Source organism: Chlorocebus sabaeus, chromosome 11, assembly GCF_047675955.1.
Source record: "Chlorocebus sabaeus isolate Y175 chromosome 11, mChlSab1.0.hap1, whole genome shotgun sequence".
NCBI classification, from domain to species: domain Eukaryota; kingdom Metazoa; phylum Chordata; class Mammalia; order Primates; family Cercopithecidae; genus Chlorocebus; species Chlorocebus sabaeus.
The window spans coordinates 130,104,439-130,127,425 of NC_132914.1; the positions used below are offsets into that span (position 1 = coordinate 130,104,439).

The 22,987-nt window shown below is 44.1% G+C and overlaps 1 protein-coding gene across 12 annotated transcripts in view; it reads right to left on the reverse strand.

Moving 5' to 3' along the window:
- Positions 1 to 14,750: 14,750 nt before the first annotated feature.
- The window catches only part of ZNF605 (zinc finger protein 605), a 39,353-nt gene continuing 31,116 nt past the window's right edge, over positions 14,751 to 22,987 (reverse strand). For all 12 annotated transcript variants that reach the window (XM_037994716.2, XM_037994743.2, XM_073021281.1 and 9 more), the window contains one exon: positions 14,751 to 20,864. In XM_037994716.2, coding sequence (XP_037850644.2) covers positions 19,078 to 20,864 — 1,787 coding nt within the window. In that variant the 3' untranslated portion in view covers positions 14,751 to 19,077. The remainder of the gene's footprint in view (positions 20,865 to 22,987) is intronic.

Here is a 22,987-nt window from a genome sequence, read left to right on the forward strand (position 1 = left end):
GCTGCACCCATCCACCCATCATCTACATTAGGTATATCTCCTGATGCTCTCCCTCTCCTGGCCCCCACCCCCCGACAGGCCCTGGTGTGTGATGCTCCCCTCCCTGTGTCCATGTTTTTTATTTTTTATTTTATTTACTTATTTTTTTGAGATGGAGTCTCGCTCTATGGCCCATGCTGGAGTAAGTGGCAGCATTTCGGGTTGAAGCGATTCTCCTGCCTCAGCCTCCTGAGTAGCTGGGATTACAGGCACGCGTCGCCACGCCTGGCTATTTTTTTGTATTTTTAGTAGAGACGAGGTTTCACCATGTTGGCCAGGCTGGTCTGGAGCTCCTGACCTTGTGATCCGCCCGCCTCGGCCTCCCAAAGTGCTGGGATTACAGGAGTGAGCCGCCGCGCCCGGCCTCAGACTCTTTTCTCTAGGTGAAGCCGCGGGATGAACCAGCCCCTGCGGAAATTGAGAAATAACGACGTCCGTCAATTTCTGTAGGAAAAAGATACAGATCGTGTAACACGTCTTCTGGGAATGAAAGTCTGCTAAACTCGCCGTCACGAGTAGATGAACACATTTCAAGTTTGTATTTAAGAGGAAAATGCCAACGACACAAATGACCCAAGCGCTGGATGAAGCGGCGACCCAGGAGGGGGCTGGCCTGGAACGGGAACCAAGACGCCCGCTGGAAAACGAGCAGGGAAGCCGGGGCCGGGGGTCGCCGCCCCACACGGCGCACTCCTCAGCGACTACGCGGCTCCCGGTCTCGCCTGCGCCGGCGCCTCCTTCGCAGACGCGCTTGCGTGACGCGAGGGTCGGTTCACCCAAGCGCACGCGGAAGACTCCGCCCCGCAGCCCGCCCAGTCCGGCTCCGGCGCAGACCCCGGCGGGGCGGGGCGGGGCGGAGAGCCGAGGCCAACGGCCATGGGAGCCGCACGCTGCTGGGCAACATGCTGTCTCTGAAACAGACAACAATTTTAGCCTACGGCTGTGGGGTCTTGGGCTTCCTGGCCAATGGGAATAGTGAGGGGCCTGGTCCCTAAGCAACGCATAGGCGAGGTGGAACCCAGCAGCGCTGACAGAGCCGCCGCCAAGGGCGGGAACTATTACCCGTGAGCCAAATTTCAGAGCGTCGTGTGCCTTCCTAAACCCACCAGCTTTCAGCGTTCTCCAGCCTCGCCACTCCCCCGCCTCGGGCCATCCCCGCCCAGACGCTTATCCCCGCGAGAAGCTGAGCGCACCGGAGCGAGCCCGGCGGCTGCCGCGGGAGGAGGCGCCCGGCTCTGCACACGCCCATCAGGAAGCTCAGTGGCGGCAACACCGCTTCTGCATTGATTTCCGCTTTACTTTTACTCTTTTCTTGGGTTAAAATTCAAACGCCGACCCGAGGCGTCAGAGATGGGCGGTCGTTGGGCGCAGTAGCGGCCCCCGGATGTTTGCGGTGGGACTACAGGCTCGGAACGTGGGACGGGGACGTCGGAGGTGGGGGCCCCCTTGGGCCAGGGCTGGATCCTCAGCTGTCAGTCACAGGAGATACGCAGGCCTCGTCTTCTGGGGTCTTCTGTGTCAGGGATGTGGGGTCGGCCGGGTCAGAGAAGGGGGAGGGGGTCTGTGAGGTCGCCAGTGGGAGGCCACTCCCAAAGTGATCCCCTCTCTCCCACCTGCTTCCCTGAGAAGAGCTCGCTGATCCTTCACGAGTCACAAAGCCATCTTTGACGTGAAGACAACTTGATGAAAAAAATCCAAAGTGATTTTATATGCAGCTAAAATATTTATATTAATTTTTTATTGGAATATTTCAAATATGTACAGTTCACATATATATGACTTTTGAAAGTACACCTAGCGGCCGGGCTTGGTGGCTCACGCCTATAATCCCAGCACTTTGGGAGGCCGAGGCGGGCAGATCACGAGGTCATCCTGGCTAATACAGTGCAACCTTGTCTCTACTAAAACTTCAAAAAATTAACCGCGCCGGGCGTGGTGGCGGCGCCTGTAGTCCCAGCTACTCGGGAGGCTGAGGCAGGAGAATGGCGTGAACCCAGGAGGCGGAGCTTGCGGTGAGCGGAGATCGTGCCACTGCACTCCAGCCTCGGCGACAGAGCGAGACTCCTCAAAAAAAAGAAAAAAAGTGAAGTACAATGATCAAGGTAAGGATTTCTGGAGCCCCCCCCCCCCCCCCCCCCCCGCCTTCAACCAAAAGGGAACTGCATTCCCATCGTTCTGTGCTTGGCAGAGGAGATTACGGCCTCTGGCCTGGCATTATGTGGGAGCAAGAAAAAAAGGGGACAATTCAAACACATGTGTGGGGATAGAGGGAATGAGTGCAAGTGTGTATGGTCTGTGATAAAGCTGCTATAGAATTCGGAACATGGCTCACATCGGCTTCTTCTCCCTCAATAATTTAAAGGGGGCTTGCATTCCTCAGATAAACAGACTCCTTTTTAACTAGCAAAACAATGGCCAGGTGCGGTGGCTCACGCCTGTAATCTCAGCACTTTGGGAGGCCAAGGTGCGTGGATCACGAGGTCAGGAGTTCAAGACCAGCCTGACCAACACAGTGAAACCCCGTCTGTACTAAAAATACAAAAAAATTAGCTGGGCACGGTGGCATGCGCTTGTGATCCCAGTTATTCAGGAGGCTGAGGCAGGAGAATTGCTTGAACCTGGGAGGCGGAGGTTGCAGTGAGCCGAGACTGCGCCACTGCACTCCAGCCTGGGCAATAAATCAAGACTCCATCTCAAAATAAAATAAAATATAAATAAATAGGAAGACAAGGTTCTGTGTAGAGGAATCAACCTCAGGTTTGGAATGTGAAGTGGGCCCAGGCCCCAGTTTTCTTGGAAACTACAAAGTTAAAAGGAACACTGAAAACTGTGTCCAGAAAGCTGTTCTCTGAACCTTTGTCCACGGGTGGGACATAAGGGCTGCTTCTCTGGGTCAAAGAGACTAAGGCAAGAATGGGATGTTTTATTTTTACTGATATAATTTCAACAGCAAAGTTTTTGATAGTTTATTATTTTGGAGATAAAGTTTTATCAGTAAGAGTGAGGAGGAGACCCTGCCCCCCCCCCCCATAATGCGTATTTTTCCACATCAGTTGGATAAGCAGACCTTGCACTGTGGAACCCTAGGGCACTAAGAGGGGCTTCCCCCGTGTGTATCACTCAAGGGAGCTACCCTGTTTCCTACATGGGCACCTGACCAGGGGAATGACAGCCTTTGCTGGTGTGTCATTATCAACTAAGACCTCTGCCGGAGAGGGGCCTGTCTCCCTTTCCTGATCTTGGGACGCATGTGTTAACATGACCCCCCACTACCGTGTGACCCCAACACTCCACCCACACATGTGTGGCACTGCCGGCCATGAACTGCACGTGGTCTTCTTAAAGCACCGCCTGCAGTGCAGGCCCTGAGGGACAGCGTGGGCTTCCCCATTGTGCCCAGACATAAGCCACAGGAAATGTCCGGTTTGGGAAGCCTACTGGCCCGTCAGTCTCCTTGACATGCGCGCTGGGTACATGAGATTATAGTCACTCAAACAGGGACTCCTTAATGAATATTTACAGCTTGTTTTTGGGAGAAATACTGTTTCTTGTTAATTTTGCATCTGGCTTAATTAATCTGTGTCTGTCCTTCCTGCCTGATGAATGGCAGATTTTAAATTCTCCATCTTAAGTTATTTTTATTTTTGCAACTTTCCCAAACATTGCTTCAAGGAACATTCTTGCACATATATCCTTGATTTGGGTGATAGAGTTTCTTTCAGGGTGTTGCTACAGTTTCTCTGTGTCCCCACCCAAATCTCATCTTGAATTCCCAGGTGTTGTGGGAGGGACCCGGTGGGAGGTAACTGAATCATGGGGGCAGGTCTTTCTCGTGATGTTTTAATGATAGTGAATAAGTCTCAGATCGGATGATTCTATAAGAGGGGAGTTTCCCTGCACAAGCTCTCTCTCTCTTGCCTGCACCATCCATGTAAGATGTGACATTCTCCTCCTTGCTTTCCACCATGATTGCAAGGCCTCCCCAGCCATGTGGAACTGTAAGTCCATTAAACCTCTTTTTCACCATGTTGGCCAGGCTAGTCTCAACCTCCTGACCTCGTGATTCAGTTATCTCCCACTGGGTCCCTCCCACAACATGTGAGAATTATGGGAGCTGCAATTCAAGATGAGATTTGGGTGGGGACAGAGCCAAACCAAGTTATCTTCCACTGGGTCCCTCTCACAACATGTGGTAATTACAGGAGCTGCAATTCAAGATAAGATTTGGGTGGGGACACAGTCAAACCAAGTTATCTCCTACTGAGTCCCTGCCACAACATGTGGGAATTACGGGAGCTGCCATTCAAGATGAGATTTGGGTGGGGACACAGCCAAACCAAGTTATCTCCCACCTTGTCCCTCCCACAACAAGTGAGAATTATGGGAGCTGCAATTCAAGATGAGATTTGGGTGGGGACACAGTTAAACCAAGTTATCTCCCATGGGGTCCCTCCCAAAACATGGAATTATTGGAGCTGCAATTCAAGATGAGATTTGGGTGGGGACACAGCCAAACCAAGTTATCTCCCACACGGTCCCACCCACATTTGGGAATTATGGGAGCTGCAATTCAAGATGAGATTTGGGTGGGGACAAAGTCAAACCATGTTATCTCCCACCGGGTCCCTCCTACAACATGCAAGAATTACGGGAGCTGCAATTCAAGATGAAATTTGGGTGGGGACACAGCCAAACCAGATCACTTACCAATTATGTGTTGTCCTGCTCTATCAATTCCTAAGAAAGGTGTGCAAAAATTTCCAAATGATAATGTGGATTTGTAATTTATTCTTGGGTAACTGTCCTATTTTGTATAATATATTCTTTGGTCTATGTTAATTTGAAATTTTGAACATAGAATAATTATATCTTCACAGCAAATTGTACTTTCATCCTTACATAATGATCCTTTTTATACTTACTGATGGTTTCCCTAAAGCTTATGTTACCCAATTAATGTTTGCCAGGTATATATTTTCCCACTCATATTCAGTCTTTTTATAACATTTTTATGCATTTTTTATAAACATATACATGGAATATTTTAAAGCATAATGCGACATTCTGCTTTTAAACTGATGAGTTTATATGATTTGTGATTATTGATACAGTTGGCTGGGCATGGTGGTTCACACCTCTAATCCCAGCACTTTGGGAGGCTGAGGTGGGCAGATCACAAGGTCAGGAGATTGAGCCTGGCTAACATGGTGAAAGCCTGTCTCTACTAAAAGTACAAAAAATTAGCTGGGCGTGGTGGTGGGCGCCTGTAATCCCAGCTACTCTGGAGGCTGGGGCAGGAGAATGTTGTGAACCCAGGAGGTGGAGCTTGCAGTGAGCGGAGATCACACCACTGCACTTCAGCCTTGGCAACTGAGCGAGACTCCGTCTCAAAAAAAAAAAAAAAAAAAAAAAAAAAAAAAGATTATTGATATAGTTATGTTTATTGCTATCATTTTACTTTTTGCTTTCCATTAGCCTAGTGTTTTTTATCCCTTATTATTTTCTATCTTCTTTTGGATTGAATCAAGCTTTCTCACTTCCGTTTTGAATATCTATTCTTTAAGTATTAATGTTAAGATGTTTGCTATGTATACAAGACTTAACAAAGCGTAAAGGTACTTAATCTGCTCTCTCCATAAACAACAGAGAGGCATCCCAACTTTTTGTTTTGTTTTGTCTTGAGACAGAGTTTTCACTCTTCTTGCCCAGGCTGGAGTGCAGTGGCACAATCTTGATTAACTACAACCTCCCTCTTCCAGGCTCAAGTGATTCTCCCCCTCAGCCTCCCAAGTAGCTAGGATTATAGGCACCCACCAGCACGCCCAGCTAATTTTTTGTATTTAGTAGAGTCAGGGTTTCACCATGTTGGTCAGGCTGGTCTGGAACTCCTGACCTCGGGTGATCCGTCTGCCTTGGCCTCCCAAAGTGCTGGGATTACAGGCGTGAGCCACTGCACCCAGTGTCCCAACATTTTTATCTCTGATCATCCTGAACACATACCATGTTACTCACTGTTTTAGTTCTTCATTATTTTTGTTGCAGAACCACTAACATTACATTATTATTGTTAGTTTACGAAGCCAATACTAGTTTAGGTTCACATGTATTACCTGCTGGCTTCACCCACTCCTTTTCTCTGATGGCAATCTTCGGAAGTTCCTTCAGTGAGGGTTTATTAGTGGTAAACTCTTTATCTTTGTTGTTGTGCAATGTCTAGAATTTTTGTTAAGTGAAGGTTTTACATTTAAATATTCATCTATTGAGTTTGAATATGGAATGTTTGAGTTTGAATATGGGATGAGTTATAGATTGAGGTTCATTTGTTTTGTATATTGATTTTCAATTATTGCAGCACCATTTTTTAAAACCACTATTTTCATTGATTTGCCCTTGCAACTTTGTCAAAAATCAATTGACCATATACACAAGGGTCTATTTATGTATTCTCAATTATGGTCCATGATCTATGTGTTTATCCTTTCTTTGACACAATGTTTAGATTGCTATATCTTTACAGTAATTTTCAAAATTTTCAAAACTGCGAGTCTTCCAGCTTTGTTCTTCTTTGACAAAAGATGTTTTGGCTATTCTAGTTTATTCTGCTTTTCCACATAAATTTTATTAACTTGTTAATGTCTACAAAAACTCCCGCTGGAATCTCCATTGGGATCACAATAAATTTATAGGTAAATCTAGAAAGAACTGACATTCTAATATTTATTGTTGCAAACTATAAACATGATACGTATTTCCATTTATTTAGGATTTGGATTTCCCTTATTTCTCTCATAAGAAATGTTTTGACGTTTTCAACATACAGATCTTTTGTAACAACACTTACCTCCTTCCCACTATTCTACTCCCATTTCTAAACCTTGGCAACACAAGAATCTGTCCTCCATTAAAAATGTCGTGATTTCAGAAATGTTATATAAATGGAACAATACAATATGCAACCTTATGGGACTGATTTGTTGCATTTGGTGTATTTCTCTAGAGATTAATCCAAGTTGTTGTGTATATCAATAGTCCATTTGTTTTCCTGAGTAGCATTCTATTTGTATGTGCCACAATTTGTTTAACCATTCACCTTATTCTCAGTTTTTGTCTGTTCAAATAAACTGATATTAATATCTGTGTACAGGTTTTGGTGAGAAAATATATTTATCTGGGATAAATCCCCAAAAGTGCAATTACTAGGTTATATGGTAATTTGACATTTAATTCATAAGAAACTGCCAAACTGTTTTCTAGAATTGCTGTACCATTTGAGACTCCCACTGGTAATGTATTAGTCACACAGCCTCTATGTACCCTCAACATTTAATGCTGTCACTTTTTTTTTTTTTTTTGAGACGGAATCTCTCTCTATTGCCCAGGCTGGAGTGCATGGTGTGATCTTGACTCACTGCAACCTCCGCCTCCAGGTTCAAGCAATTCTCTGCCTCAGCGTCCCGAGTAGCTGGGATTACAGGTGCGCACCACCATGTCTGGTGAATTTTTGTATTTTTAGTAGAGATGGGGTTTCACCATTTGGCCAGGTTGGTCTCGAACTCCTGACCTCGTGGTCCAACTGTCTCAGACACCCAAAGTGCTAGGCTTACAAGTGTGAGCCACCATGCCCGGCCACTGTCACTTATTTTGTTTGTTTTGAGACGGAGTCTTGCTCTGTCGCCCAGGCTGAAGTGCAGTGGCGCAGTCTGGGCTCACTGTAAGCTCCGCCTCCCGGGTTCAGGCCATTCTCCTGCCTCAGAGTATTTTTTACTTAAGCCATCTTGATATCTTGATAGGTGTGTAGTAGCACTTCATTGTGATTTGAATTTGCATTTCCCAAATCACTAATGATACTGAATGTCTTTTCATGTGCTTGTCATTTGTGTATTTTTCTCAGTGATATATGTGTTAATGCCTACTGCTCATTTTCTAATTTTTTTTTTTTTTTTTTTAGACAGAGTCTCGCTCTGTCGCCCAGGCTGGAGTGCAGTGGCCAGATCTCAGCTCACTGCAAGCTCTGCCTCCCGGGTTCACGCCATTCTCCTGCCTCAGCCTCCCGAGTAGCTGGGACTACAGGTGCCCGCCACCTCGCCCGGCTAGTTTGTTGTATTTTTTAGTAGAGACGGGGTTTCACCGTGTTAGCCAGGATGGTCTCGATCTGCTGAGCTCGTGATCCGCCTGTCTCAGCCTCCCACAGTGCTGGGATTACAGGCTTGAGCCACCGTGCCCGGCTTTTTTTTTTTTTTTTTTTTTTTTTTGTGGGGGACGGAGTCTTACTCTGCCGCCCAGGCTGGAGTGCAATGGAACAATGTCGGTTCACTGCAACCTCCAACTCCTGGATTCAAGCGATTCTCCTGCCTCAGCCTCCTGAGTAGTTGCAACTACAGGCGCACACCACCACACCCAGCTAATTTTTGTATTTTTAGTAGAAACGGGGTTTCACCATGTTGGCCAGGATGGTCTCAATCTCTTGACCTCGTGATCTGCCCACCTCAGCCTCCCAAAGTGCTGGGATTATAGGCATTAGCCACCGCACCCGGCCTGCTGTACAGTTTTAGAGATGAATTACATTCATGTATTTTGAAATATTCAACTTACCCTTGCATATGTGGAATAAATCCTACTTTGTCATGGTGCATACTTTTTCTTATATATTTTGAATTTTGTTTTCAAATATTTTGTTGAGGATTTTCACATGTAAGTGTGATACTGGCCTGTAGTTGTGTGTGTGTGCATGCACTCATGCTGTCTTCGGTTTGGTATCAGGGTAGTGTAATACTGGCCTCATAAAATGAGTTGAGAGGTATATTTCCCCTCTTCTATTTTTCTGGAATATCATGTAAAGCTGGTATGAATTCTCCTTTAAATGACTGATACAATTCTCCATCTGGGCCCAGAGATTTCTCTTTGGGTAGATCATTAGTAGTTCAATTTCTTTAGTGGATATAGGGCTATTCAGATAATCAACTTCATCATGGGTGAATTTTGGTAGTTTGTGGTTTTTAAGAAATTAGTCCATTTCTTCCAAGCTGTTGAATTTATGAGTGTGAAGCTGTTAGTAGAGATCCTTTTTTTATTTTTGATGTCAGCGAGGTCTGTAATAAAATATTTATTTCCTTTTTAATACTGGTGATTTGTATCTTTATATTTCTGTCAATGTTGCTATAGGTTAATCATTTTTGTAAATTTTTTTAAGAATGAGCTTTTAGTTGTCCTGTTTTCTTTTCTTTTCTTTTCTTTTTTGAGACAGAGTCTCGCTCTGTCACCCAGGCTGGAGTGCAGTGGCCAGATCTCAGCTCACTGCAAGCTCCGCCTCCCGGGTTTACGCCATTCTCCTGCCTCAGCCTCCCAAGCAGCTGGGACTACAGGCACCTGCCACCTCACCCAGTTAGTTTTTTTGTATTTTTTTTTTAGTAGAGATGGGGTTTCACTGTGTTAGCCAGGATGGTCTCGATCTCCTGACCTTGTGATCCGCCCGTCTCAGCCTCCCAAAGTGCTGGGATTACAGGCTTGAGCCACCGCGCCCAGCCTAGTTGTCCTGTTTTCAATCACTGACTTCAGTTCTTTATCATTTTCTTCCTTGCACTTGTTTTGGATTTATTTTGCACTTATTTTTCTAGTTTCCTGAGGTAGAAACTTAAATTACGGATTTCACATCTTTGCATATTTCTAATGTACACATTAGAAGGGTAAAATTTACTGTTTTATATCAAGCTGTGTGTGTCTGCTTTTGCTTTGTTTTAGAGATGGGGTCTCACTCACTCTGTTGCTCAGGCTAGAGTGCAATGGTGTGATAACTCACTGTAGCCTCAGACTGGGCTCCAGGAATCCTCCTACCTCAGCTTCCCGCATCAGGCTAATTTTTTTTTCCCCCCGAGACAGAGTCTTGCTCTGTCACCCAGGCTGGAGTGCAGTGATGCGATCTCGGCTCACTGCAACCTCTGCCTCCTGGGTTCAAGTGATTCTCCTGCCTCAGCCTCAGGAGGAGCTGGGGTTACAGGCGCCCACAACTGTGCCCAGTTAATTTTTGTATTTTTAGTAGAGATGCAGTTTCACCATATTGGCTAGGCTGGTCTCAAACTCCTGACCTCGTGATCTGCTGGCCTTGGCCTCCCAAAGTGCTGGGATTACAGGCTTAAGCCACTGGACCCAGCCTAAAAAAAAATTTTTTTTTAGAGATGGGGTCTTGACTGGATGTGGTGACTCACACCTGTAATCCCAGCACTTTGGGAGGCCAAGGCAGGGGATCACCTGAGGTCAGGAGTTCGAGACTAGGCTGGCCAACATGGCGAAACCCTGTCTCTACTAAAAATACAAAAAATTAGTTGGGCGTGGTGGTGCACACTTGTAATCCCAGCTACTTGGGAGGCTGAGGCAGGATAATTCCTTGAACCTGGGAGGTGGAGGCTGTAGTGAGCTGAGATCGTACCACTGCACTCCAGCCTGGGTGACAGAGTGAGATTCCATCTTAAAAAAAAAAAAAAAAAGAGATAGGGTCTTGCTATGTTGCCCACACTGGTCTGGAACTTCTGAGCTCAGTGTTCCTTCCACCTCTGGTGCCCTAGTAGTTGGGTTTACAGGAATGAGCCACTGCACCGGCAAGTTGTGTATATTTTCACAAATGCATAATTGTGCCACAAAAACACTAGTTTTTAATATTATTTGAACCATCTAATCATAGTTACCAGTGCTTTAGAAAACAAACCCACATAATTGCCTATGGGATGGACCAAATGACAGTTAACTGTTCATTGTCCTAAAGCAGGAAAGTTAAAGGGGTGGAAAAAAATAACAGAAGTGGGTGGTCCTGCAAGGAAGGGGGTAAGTAGATAGGATTAGGCTGGAGATGTTTCAGCTCACACTGTCACTGAGGATAAAAGGAACAGACAAAAAACTGAAAGGGAACAGCTGCTTCTTTGGGTGTGGGGGTGTATCTGGATGCATATGAATTATAACAAATTGAAAACTGATGATAATTCAGATTTAATTTGGGATACCTGGTTGGAATGGAAACCAGAGTTTATTTGCAAATTGCTCCCAATGATCACACACACACATATGAATTCATAAAACAGTTTACTCAGTAAACATTTGGGTACAGAGATTTTCTTTTCAAACAGAGCACAGAAAGGTCAGTAACAGGTTTGACCTAGCACAGCTTCCCAAGCACTGATGAGTGGATCAAACACTACAGCTTACACAGGATGCTCCTCACAGAATGAAAAACAGCTACTCATTTTCGGTTAGCTATTAGCCTTCTAGCCCCACCCTTGTGGTTTTTTTTTTTTTTTTTTGAGACAGATCTCGGCTCACTGCAAGCTCTGCCTCCTGGGTTCACGCCATTCTCCTGCCTCAGCCTCCCAAGTAGCTGGGACTACAGGTGCCCACCATTACGCCCAGCTAATTTTTTTTGTATTTTTAGTAGAGACGGGGTTTCACCATGTTGACCAAGATGGTCTTGATCTCCTGACCTCGTGATCTGCCCGTCTCGGCCTCCCAAAGTGCTGGGATTACAGGCGTGAGTCACCGCGCCCGGCCTGTTTTTTCTTTTTTGAGACGGAAGCTCACTCTGTTGCTCAGGCTGGAGTGCAGTGGCGGTGCCATCTTGGCTCACTGCAACCTCCACCTCCTGGGTTCATGCGATTTGCCCACCTCAGCCTCCTGAGCAGCTGGGTTTACAGGTGCTCCACCACACCCGGATTTTATATATATATATATGTTTTTAGTAGAGATAGGGTTTTGCTGTGTTGGCCAGGCTGCTCTTGAACTCCTGAACGCAAGTGATCCACCCACCGTGGCCTCCCAAAGTGCTGGGATGACAGGCGTGAGCTATTGCATCTGGCCAGCCTTACCCTTGTAATGAAGCAGTGAAGTACAGCTGGCCCAGATCTCAGCCAACATCATCTTCTGACAGAATCTGCTTCATGCAGATACATTACACACAACAGGACACAATGCACATGCCTTGTTCATACCCTCAGAGTTGCCTGGCAATTACCATGGTTTGGGGACGAATCTACACTAGACCTGCATGGCTGCGGTGGTAACACTCCATTGCTTAACTGCTCCTTTCACATGAGCACTCTCTAATGAAAATAAAACGTTAATTCACTTCCCCCACCCCCTATTTTAAGTTTAAGCTTGAATTTTTTTTTTTTTTGAGATGGAGTCTCACTCTGTCGCCAGGCTGGAGTGCAGTGGCACAGTCTTTGCTCACTGCAACCTCTGCCTCCTGGGTTCAAGCAATTCTCCTGCCTCAGCCTCCCAAGTAGCTGGGATTACAGGCACGCGCCACCGTGCCTGACTAATTTTTGTATTTTTTCTTTTTAGTAGAGATGGGGTTTCACCACGTTGGCCAGGCTGATCTTGAACTCCTGACCTCGTGATCCTCCCGCCTCGGCCTCCCAAAGTACTGGGATTACAGGTGTGAGCCACCGTGCCCAGCTCACTTGATATGTTTTTTATAAGTATTTTTAGTGATAGGAATGCTTACTTGCTTTATTTATTAATTATTTTTGTGGAGAACAAAGTCCCACTATGTTGCCCAGGCTGGTCTCAAACTCTTTGGCTCAAGCTCTCCTCCCACCTGGGCTTCCCAAAGTCCTGGGACTGCAGGCATGAGCCACCACATCTGGCCAGTAGGTCAGTAATGCCTTTTTTTTTCTTTTTTTGAGATGGGGTCTCGCTCTGTTGCCCAGGCCAGATTGCTGTGGCATGATCTCAGCTCACTGCAAGCTCTGCCTCCCCGGTTCACGCCATTCTCCAGCCTCAGCCTCTTGAGTAGCTGGGACTACAGGCGCCCACCACCACGCCCGGCTAATTTTTTGTATTTTTAGTAGAGACGGGGTTTCACCTTGTTAGCCAGGATGGTCTCGATCTCCTGGCCTCGTGATCTGCCCACCTTGGCCTCCCAAAGAGCTGGGATTACAGGCGTGAGCCACCGCGCCCGGCCCTGGTCAGTAATTCTTTAATGCGAACTCGTTATAAACGTCCCTTCACTTACATTTCTTTTCATCTTAGCAATGAATGCCTCGATAGCTACATTCTTTTTGCTGTGCACATTTCAAGATTTAGGTATCACTAAATAAAAAACCAGGTGTTCCTTTTTTGTGTGTGATAGAGTCTCACTCTGTCACCCAGGCTGGAGTGCAGTGTTGTGATCTCAGCTCACTGCAACCTCGGCCTCCTGGGTTGAAGCGATTCTCTTGCCTCAGTCTCCCGAGTAGCTGGGACTACATGCACACCACTACGCCTGGCTAATTTTTGCCTTTTTAGTAGAGACGGGGTTTCACCATATTGGCCAGGCTGGTCTCGAACTCCTGACCTTGTGATCTGCCCGCCTCAGCCTCCCAAAGTGCTAGGATTACTGGCGTGAACCCTGGTTTATTTAATGTTAGCATTCTGACATGATGTTAAATGACCTCGATACAATGAGTAATAATTATGTTCTAAGTTGAAAAGATCCCATAAGGAAAATAAAGAAGTATTAGATAGCATCACCAACTTCACAGATTTGGTCTCAAAGTAAATCTCCTACATACTAAATAATTTAAATTAATATGGTGATGGAGTGTATAGCATTGGAAGAAAACTTGTTGAAGAAAGCTTACTTTATTTTTATTTTTTTAAGAGGCAGGGTTTCAGGCCAGGCGCGGTGGCTCAAGCCTGTAATCCCAGCACTTTGGGAGGCTGAGACGGGCGGATCACGAGGTCAGGAGATCGAGACCATCCTGGCTAACACGGTGAAACCCCGTCTCTACTAAAAAATACAAAAAACTAGCCGGGCGAGGTGGCGGGCGCCTGTCGTCCCAGCTACTCGGGAGGCTGAGGCAGGAGAATGGCGTGAACCCGGGAGGCAGAGCTTGCAGTGAGCTGAGATCCGGCCACCGCACTCCAGCCTGGGTGACAGAGCAAGACTCCGTCTCAAAAAAAAAAAAAGAGGCAGGGTTTCACTCTGTTACCCAGGCTGGAGTGCAGTGGCCTGATCATGGCTCACTGCAGCCTCGAACTCCTGGGTTCAAGTGACCCTTCTGCCTCAGCCTCCCAAGTAGTTAGGATTATAGCCATGCACCGTCATGGCTAATTTTTTTTTTTTCTTTGAGATGGAGTTTTGCTCTTGTTGCCCAGGCTGGAGTGCAATGGCGTGATCTTGGCTCACTGAAACCTCTTCCTCCCAGGTACAAGCGATTTTTCTGGTCTCAGCCTCCCACGTAGCTCAGACGACAGGCATGCGATACCATACCCGGCTAATTTTTTTGCATTTGGTAGAGACGGGGTTTCACCGTGTTAGTCAGGCTGGTTGCAAACTCCTAAACTCAGGTGATCCACCCACCTTGGCCTTGCAAAGTGCTGGGATTACAGGTGTGTGTCACTGCGCCCAGCCCAAAATGGCTAATTAAGATTTTTTTTTTTTTTTGTAGAGGTGAGTCTTGCTATGTTGTCCAGGTTCTCAAATGCCTGGGATCAAGCGATCCTCCCCATTTGGCCTCCCCAAGCACTGGGATTACAGGTGTGAGACACCACTCCCAGTCGAAAGCTTACTTTGGATATAACTGATTTGAATTTTATTCTTGTGAAATAGTGATGAGATTTACATCATCTACTTCTAAGCTGCAGACAGTCATCATGAGGCACATAAAATTTTCTAAGGTAAGGAGAGTGAGAATGGACTTTCCCCTTCAGTCTATGGCAAAATAAAGGGGGGCATGGGAGAATCCTGACGGTGGAAATCATTTTATTCTCATACACAGGTTATTACAGCACAACTAGGGAGAGACAATCACAGGCAACTCACAATGCTATACTCAAATCATGCCAAAGTCCCAATGTATTCATCTCATTTGCTAGTCAGTTCCTGAAAGACCAGAGCAGAGTGATACACAAGTTTATTAACACCGACTACAATGTCAACGAAGCCTTCTGGCATTGTCCAAAATAGAAAACATGTGTAAAGATCTTCAAAATGCAGGTTGAAATGCAAATTCAAGTGAAAGGCAAAACCACTGCTTGAAGCCTAATGGCAATTACTTCCTGTCAAAGGTTTGTGTCCCAGCCGGAGAGAATGACTGGTGGACAGAAGAGAAAGAAAGGCAAAATTCCTAAGGGAGAAATTCAAAAAATGATGGAGGTGCTGCCCTCTGCACTGGGCCTCTTTGGCAGTCTACTTCAACTTAATTTATTAGCGCCATAAGGTTGTAAGAGAAGCAACTCTGGCTTGATCTTAGAAAAGCTGCTTTTCTTTTTGGCATCATATTTCTGGTGAGAACTGATGGGAAAGGTGGTGTGGATTCTTGGACAAAGTCTGTAACATAATCTTGACTACTGAAGGGTAAAGACTTGCCCACAGGTTACAGATTACATGAATTATACACAATAAATAATAGCAGATGATGGGACAGGGATATTTTAATTGTACAGCATAACTGGGAAGTGTGGGTCATCATTCTTGTCTTTCTTCACTCAGTAACTGATTATCTTGTTTCTTGTCCGTGGATATTTAACCTAAATAACGATGCTTTTTGAAGGTTGTTTGGCTGACCCAGAGGTAGTAAAAGACTTCATAAGTCTTTCTATTACTGAAGAGGGGCTTAGTAATAACTGCAAGTCCATTTATATATGTAGCAGATGGTAACAATCTCCAGAGCCACTGACATATGCAGCAGAAAAGCACAAAGAACTTTGTATTTGTTATAATTTCTACTGCATTGTCCAAATACAGATAGAAAAATACTGATATATAGTGTGGGGAATCTTGAGACATTTCAGCCCATGCACTATGAGGCACTTGTACTGATAACTGATTATCACAATTTTATTAAATGCCCATCATTTAACAGATGGCACAGAAAATAAATGGCACACTCAAAATATTAACTTAAGAACAAATAAAGGCACTATTTACAAATATGTGTTCACAATTAAAGACACCCAACCAGTGGGTTGGGGAAGCACCCAGTAGTAAAGTCTGAAGATCATGGAGAGGGAATGGTGTCAACTGAAACCAAGAGATCTACGGCCATAGACGGGGGCTTCCCAAAGGGAGCTGTATCCTTATAGGAACACAGAAACTACCTAAACCATGGTCCAGGCAGGAGGAAGGGAATGGTAAAAAATACCTTTTTTTCTCCTCCCATCTGATCTCTTTCTGGTATCTCCCATTGTTCAAACCTATGAAGAAACCCCAGTCTCTAGAAGACAGTCTTGGGGGGGGTAGCAGAGCAGAAAATGGGGGAAAAGGAATCAGAGAAATAGGGAACACTCAGCACACATGCAGATCCACAATCCACACAATTTCTGTCATGTGCCTGGTACAAATTCAAGTTACCCTGAGCCCGGAAGGAACAGGCTTCTGACTCAGATGATGCAGTCTACTCAACTATATTTAACAATTCACACTTAAGTGTTATCATCATCACACTTTACTTCTAAATAAACTCCAAATATGTTATCATTACTTTGGCTTTAAGCAGCCAATTCCCTTTTAAAAAAGAGAAATATCTTTTATATTTACCGACATATTCACCATTTTCAGAACTTAATTCCTTTGTACAGACCCAAACTTAAGTTTTGTATTATTTTCCTGCTGCCCTCAAACTTCCTTTCATATTTCCCGAAGACAGGTCTACAGGTAATAAAATTATCTTTGATTTAGTTTGTCTGAAACAGTCTTTATTTTGCCTTCATTTTTGAAAACGTTTTTGATGGAAACAGAATTCTAGGTTGCAGGGTTTGTTGTTTATTTCATTCAGGAATTTAGAGATAATACTCCATTGTTTTATAGTTTGCATAGTTCTCACCATAAATTTGCTGCCATTCTTTGTTCCTGTGTATGTATTACCTTTTTTTCTCAAGGTGTTTTAAAATTATTCTGTTTATCAGTGCCTTTCTTGAATGTGACTCTGAGGTGCACTGCTGTGAAATAAATTATGTTTATTCTACTTCAGGTCATTTGAACTTCTTGAATATGTGGGGGTATTGTTTTCATCAGATTTGGAAAATCTTTTTTTTTTTTTTTTTTTTTTTTTTTTTGAGACGGAGTCTCGCTCTGTCGCCCAGGCTGGAGTGCAGTGGCCTGATCTCGGCTCACTACAAGCTCCGCCTCCCGGGTTTACGCCATTCTCCTGCCTCAGCCTCCCGAGTAGCTGGGACTACAGGCGCCCGCCATCTCGCCCGGCTAGTTTTTTTGTATTTTTTAGTAGAGACGGGGTTTCACCGTGTTAGCCAGGATGGTCTCGATCTCCTGACCTCGTGATCCGCCCGTCTCGGCCTCCCAAAGTGCTGGGATTACAGGCTTGAGCCACCGCGCCCGGCCTCAGATTTGGAAAATCTTTAGCCAATATTTATTCAAATACTTCTTCCTGCCTCTTCATTTTCTCCTCTCCTTCTGGGACTCCAGTTACACATATATTACACCACTGTAACTGTTTTCCTATTCTCTTTAAGTCTTTTTTTTCTCTCTGTATAACATTTTGGTAGTTTTTATTCTTACTCTTCAAGTTCATTGATTTTTTTCTTTTTCTGTATCTAATCTCTCCACCCAGGATTTTAACAAAATCAGAAGGTGTTTTCATCCCTAGAAGTTCTATTTTGGCCATTAAAAATATCTCTTATACCTCAGGTTTCATCAACTTCTTGCATATGTGGGGGTATTGTTTTCCTCTACTTTATATTTACAATAGCTCTTTTAATATCCTTGTCTACTAATTCCATCACCTCTGTCTTTTCTGGGTTTCTATTGATTTTTCTCCTGGTTATAAGTCATACTTTATTGCTTCCTTGCATGCCAGATAAGTTTTTTTTTGGATGCCGAACACTACAGGTCCAGAGTAGCTTTTTAATCTAGAGCTAATTAGCCTCACTACTAAAACAAAACCCTTCTGAGAATTCTACCTGATGCTCCATGTGTTAGAATCTGTTTCCACTCTGGCTGCTGAGAACATAAACTATTCCCAGCCCTGCATGAGTTCCAGGAGTTGTTCAGCCTGCTGCTTTCCAGTGCTTCTTTTCCTGGCCTCAGTGCCAAGTCAGTACTAAGCCAAAGGACTCAGGGGACTGTCTGCAGACTTCTTGAGCCTTGTCTCTAGGGAGATCCCATCTCTCCAGTACTTTCCCCTGCAAATTCTAGCTGCTGTGGCCTCCCCAACTGCCAATCCTGTCTCTTCAATTCAGCAAGATTTACTGTTTCCCCTCCCTGAACTGCAGCCTAGTAACTGCCATGAGGGGGCAGGCTGAGAAACCATGGTGCTCACCTCACTCTGTCTACAGTCTCCTGAGGATCACAAACCTGTGCTTGTCCTATGTCTAAAAACTGTTATATATTACATGTATTGGACAGCTTCTAGTTGTTTAAGGCAGGAGAGAAAATCTACTGTGCTTGTCCTATGTCTAAAAACCATTATATATTATATGTATTGGACAGCTTCTAGTTGTTTAAGGCAGGAAAGGAAATCTGACTCTTGTTATTCCATCACAGCAAAAAGCAGAACTCTTCACATCTAAGTAAACACACCTAACACTTACAATTGACTGCTTTTTGTAATAATTTATATATAAAGAACACCACTTCCTTACAGAACTATTTCAATAGCATCACGCTTATCAAATTCTTTACATTATTGAGACTACTCGTCAGTATGAACCTCTGTAGGTATTATTCTCAAGTGCACAGTGAGTTGTCCTTTCTTGAAATCTTTCACTTGCTTGTTATAACAATATAATTTTCTTCCTGTTTAGGTATTCTAAACATTTGATAAGCTGACTTTTGACTAAAAGCTTCTGTACTATCACAACACTAATAAGGTTTTCATCTCAATGAGTCATCCAATATGTAATGAGTAGTGTCTTCTGGGAGATGACTTTTTTTACATTGTTTACTTTTAAAAAACTCTCCTTTCTAAATTCTGCATAGTGACTCTTGACTCCCCAATTCAAGCTTTTTCAACAGTCACTGCCTCAATAGGGTTTCTCTCCCTTATTCATCCTCAAAAGTGTTAGAAAGTATGACATTTGATAGCAACCTTCCTGAATTCACCAAACTTATGATTTTTATATTATATGATTTCTCTGATGTATCATAAGCTGCGACTTCCTGTTGAAGGTGGTCCCACACTCATTGCATCCATAGTATTTATCTCCTGTATGAATTCTCTGATGTCTCATAAGGTGTGACTTTCTCGTGAAAGACTTCCCACATTCACCACATTTATATGGTCTCTCTCCTGTATGAATTCTCTGATGTATAATAAGCTGTGCCTTCTCAAAGAAAGCTTTTGCACAATCATTGCATCCATAGGTTTTCTCTCCCGTGTGATTTCTTTGATGCTTAATGAGCTGCACTTTCTGAACAAATGCTTTCCCACATTCATTGCATTCATAGGGTTTCTCCCCTGTATGAATTCTCTGATGCCTAAGAAGCTGTGGCTTCCAGGCAAAAGCTTTCATACATTCACTACATTCAAAGGGCTTTTCTCCAGTATGAGTTCTCTGATGATGAATGAGACTTGACTTCTCACTGAAGGTTTTCCTGCATTCACTGCACTCATAGGGTTTCTCACCTGTATGAGTTCTCTGATGTGATATCAGGCTTGACTTCTGGGTGAAGGCCTTCCCGCACTCACTGCATTCATAAGGCTTCTCCCCAGTGTGTGTTCTGTGATGCGTTAGGAGCTGGGACTTCCCAAAGAAGCTTTTCCCACATTGAATGCATCCATATGGTTTCTCTCCTAAGTGAATTTTTTGATGTCTTATTAACTCTGACTTCTTAAAGAAGGCCTCTTCACAATCACTGCATCGATAGTTCTTCTCTCCTGTGTGAGTTATCTGATGTTTAATCAGTTGTGGTTTTCTGATGAAGGCTTCACCACATTCATTGCATTCGTAGGGCTTCTCTCCTGTATGAATCCTCTGATGCCTGATGAGAAGTGAGTTCCTGCTGAAGGCTTTTTGACACTCACTACATGCATAAGGTTTCTTCCCTGTGTGGGTCCTCTGATGAGTAATAAGCTGCGACTTCCAAAAGAAGGATTTTCCACAGTGACTACACGTATAGGGTTTCTCTCCTGTGTGCGTTCTCTGATGTGTGATGAGTTTTAATTTCTGCGAGAATGCTTTCCCGCACTCACTGCAACTGTAGGGTTTCTCTATTGTGTGAGTTATCTGATGTCTTTTAAGCTGCGACTTCCTACTGAAGGCTTTTCCACATTCACTGCATCCATACGGCTTCTCTCCAGTATGAATTCTCTGATGTAAAATGAGGAGTGACTTCCTGCTAAAAGCTTTCTGACATTCGCTGCACCCATACGGTTTTTCTCCTGAGTGAGTTCTTTGATGAATAGTGAGCAGTGACTTCTGTGAGAAGGCTTTTCCACACTCACTGCATTGATAGGGCTTCTCTCCTGTATGAGTTCTCTGGTGAATAATAAGTTGTGACTTCTTGTTAAAAAATCTGCCACATTCCACGCATAAATAGACTCCTGTGTGTGTATGACTGGCAGTGAGCCATGGCTCTTTGTTGCTGGGTTTTCTACATGTATTGCAATCACAGCGTTTTATTCCACCATGGGTTCTGTCAGGTTTGATACAGAATAATAATTTATTATTGAGCTCATCAATTTTCTTTCTTTCACAGTTATTTCTTGGAATAAGCAAATCAAAAGGACATTTCAAACTTTTTTCTCCTGTGCCACATTTATGGGATCTCATTCCTACATGAACAACGTTTATGCTTGAATTAAATATTTTTCCAAAAACATCATATTTATGGCCTCTCTCCATACTTTTAAGGTTGTCTTGATTATCTCGGAGCCACATTTTGGGATTATCTAGCCAGACTTCTAAAAAGAGAAAAAAATGAACCATACTGTGTAATTCTTTCAATTATTATGCTTATCATGTAAAGGTTCTGAAATTGGGCCATAATCCTAGTTTTTAAAAAATCTCTCAAATAATGTGTACTCATTGGGCATTGACATTTAACATAAATGAAAATTAATTTTTAAATTACAAATATTTAAATACACGAACTTTTATTTTTATTATTTATGTTTTTGCGACGGAGCCTCATGCAGTCACCAGGCTGGAGTACAGTGGTGTGATCTCCGCTCACTACAACCTCTGCCTCCTGGGTTCAAGCAATTTCCTGCCTCCGCCTCCCAAGTAGCTGGGACTACGGGCATGCACCACGACACCCAGCAAATTTTTGTATTTTTAGTAGAGACGGGGTTTCACCATGTTGCCCAGGATGGTCTTAATCTCTTGACTTCGTGATCCACCCACCTTGGCCTCCCAAAGTGTTGGGATTACAGGCATGAGCCGCCGCACCTGGCCTTATTTATTAATTTTTTTTGAGAGGGAGTCTTGCTCTGTCACTAGGGTGGAGTGCAGTGGCATGATCTCAGCTCACCGCAACCTCCACTTCCCGGGTTCAAGCAATTCTCCTGCCTCAGCTTCCTGAGTATCTGGGACTACAGGTTTGCACCACCACACCTGGCTATTTTTTGTATTTTTAGTAGAGATAGGGTTTCACCAGGTTGGCCAGGATGGTCTCGATCTCCTGATCTTATGATCCACCCATGTTGGCCTCCCAAAGTGCTGGGATTACAGGTGTGAGCCACCACACCTGGTCAAATACATGAACTTTTTTTTTTTTTTTTTTTGAGACGGAGTCTCGCTCTGTCACCCAGGCTGGAGTGTAGTGGCCGGATCTCAGCTCACTGCAAGCTCCGCCTCCCGGGTTCACGCCATTCTCCTGCCTCAGCCTCCCGAGTAGCTGGGACTACAGGCGCCCGCCTCCTCGCCCGGCTAGTTTTCTGTATTTTTCAGTAGAGACGGGGTTTCACCGTGTAGGCCAGGATGGTCTCGATCTCCTGACCTCATGATCCGCCCGTCTCGGCCTCCCAAAGTGCTGGGATTACAGGCTTGAGCCACCGCGCCCGGCCAAATACATGAACTTTTAAATGAGGAAATATTAAATATACTCAAAGAACAGTGATCATGAGATGAAAGAGCCTGGAGCAATTTCCAATCAAATACTGAGGTGATTAGTTTATTTTTTTGAAAATAATCTACGATTATCTACCATGTGTCCAGAACTTAGTGTGAGATCAGAGGAGAAAAGTGGTAAGTATACCACCATTAGAAAGCTTCACAATATAGTTAAGAATGTGATTAATAAAAACATAAAAATGCAACATTAGTATATGTTGTTGAATAGTATAATAGAAAAAGGGATATAATGCAGAATAAATGTACAATACGAACTTTACACCTGAAAGATAAGAAACATTAAATTTTTGGGCTGGGCGCGGTGGCTCAAGCCTGTAATCCCAGCACTTTGGGAGGCCGAGACGGGCGGATCATGAGGTCAGGAGATCGAGACCATCCTGGCTAACACGGTGAAACCCCGTCTCTACTGAAAAATACAAAAAGTTAGCCGGGCGAGGTGGCGGGCGCCTGTAGTCCCAGCTACTCGGGAGGCTGAGGCAGGAGAATGGCGTAAACCTGGGAGGCGGAGCTTGCAGTGAGCTGAGATCCAGCCACTGCACTCCAGCCTGGGCGACAGAGCCAGACTCCATCTCAAAAAAAAAAAAGAAACATTAAATTTTTGTACTATTGTTGCATTTATAAAATATTCTTATTCAGGATCATTACTTAAATCACTGATGTCAATAACTTCACCATCATCAGTAAAACTTCCTTTTGTAATTATCCAAGAGTTCTCCAGAGCTCAGTATCAACACTTTTATTTAACTTCTTCACATTCATCCTCCTTTAATTGAACCTATAATTGAATCTATAAAGTATATATTGTATCTATATGTAATGCTATCATTGGAAATTACTCCTAACCATAATAATTTTTTGTATAATAGTAGGACAGATATTTTCGTCCAATAAGTACAATTGTTTGTGATTTCTACAAGACCATTTATTGCATATTTTAAAAGTTTATTGACTT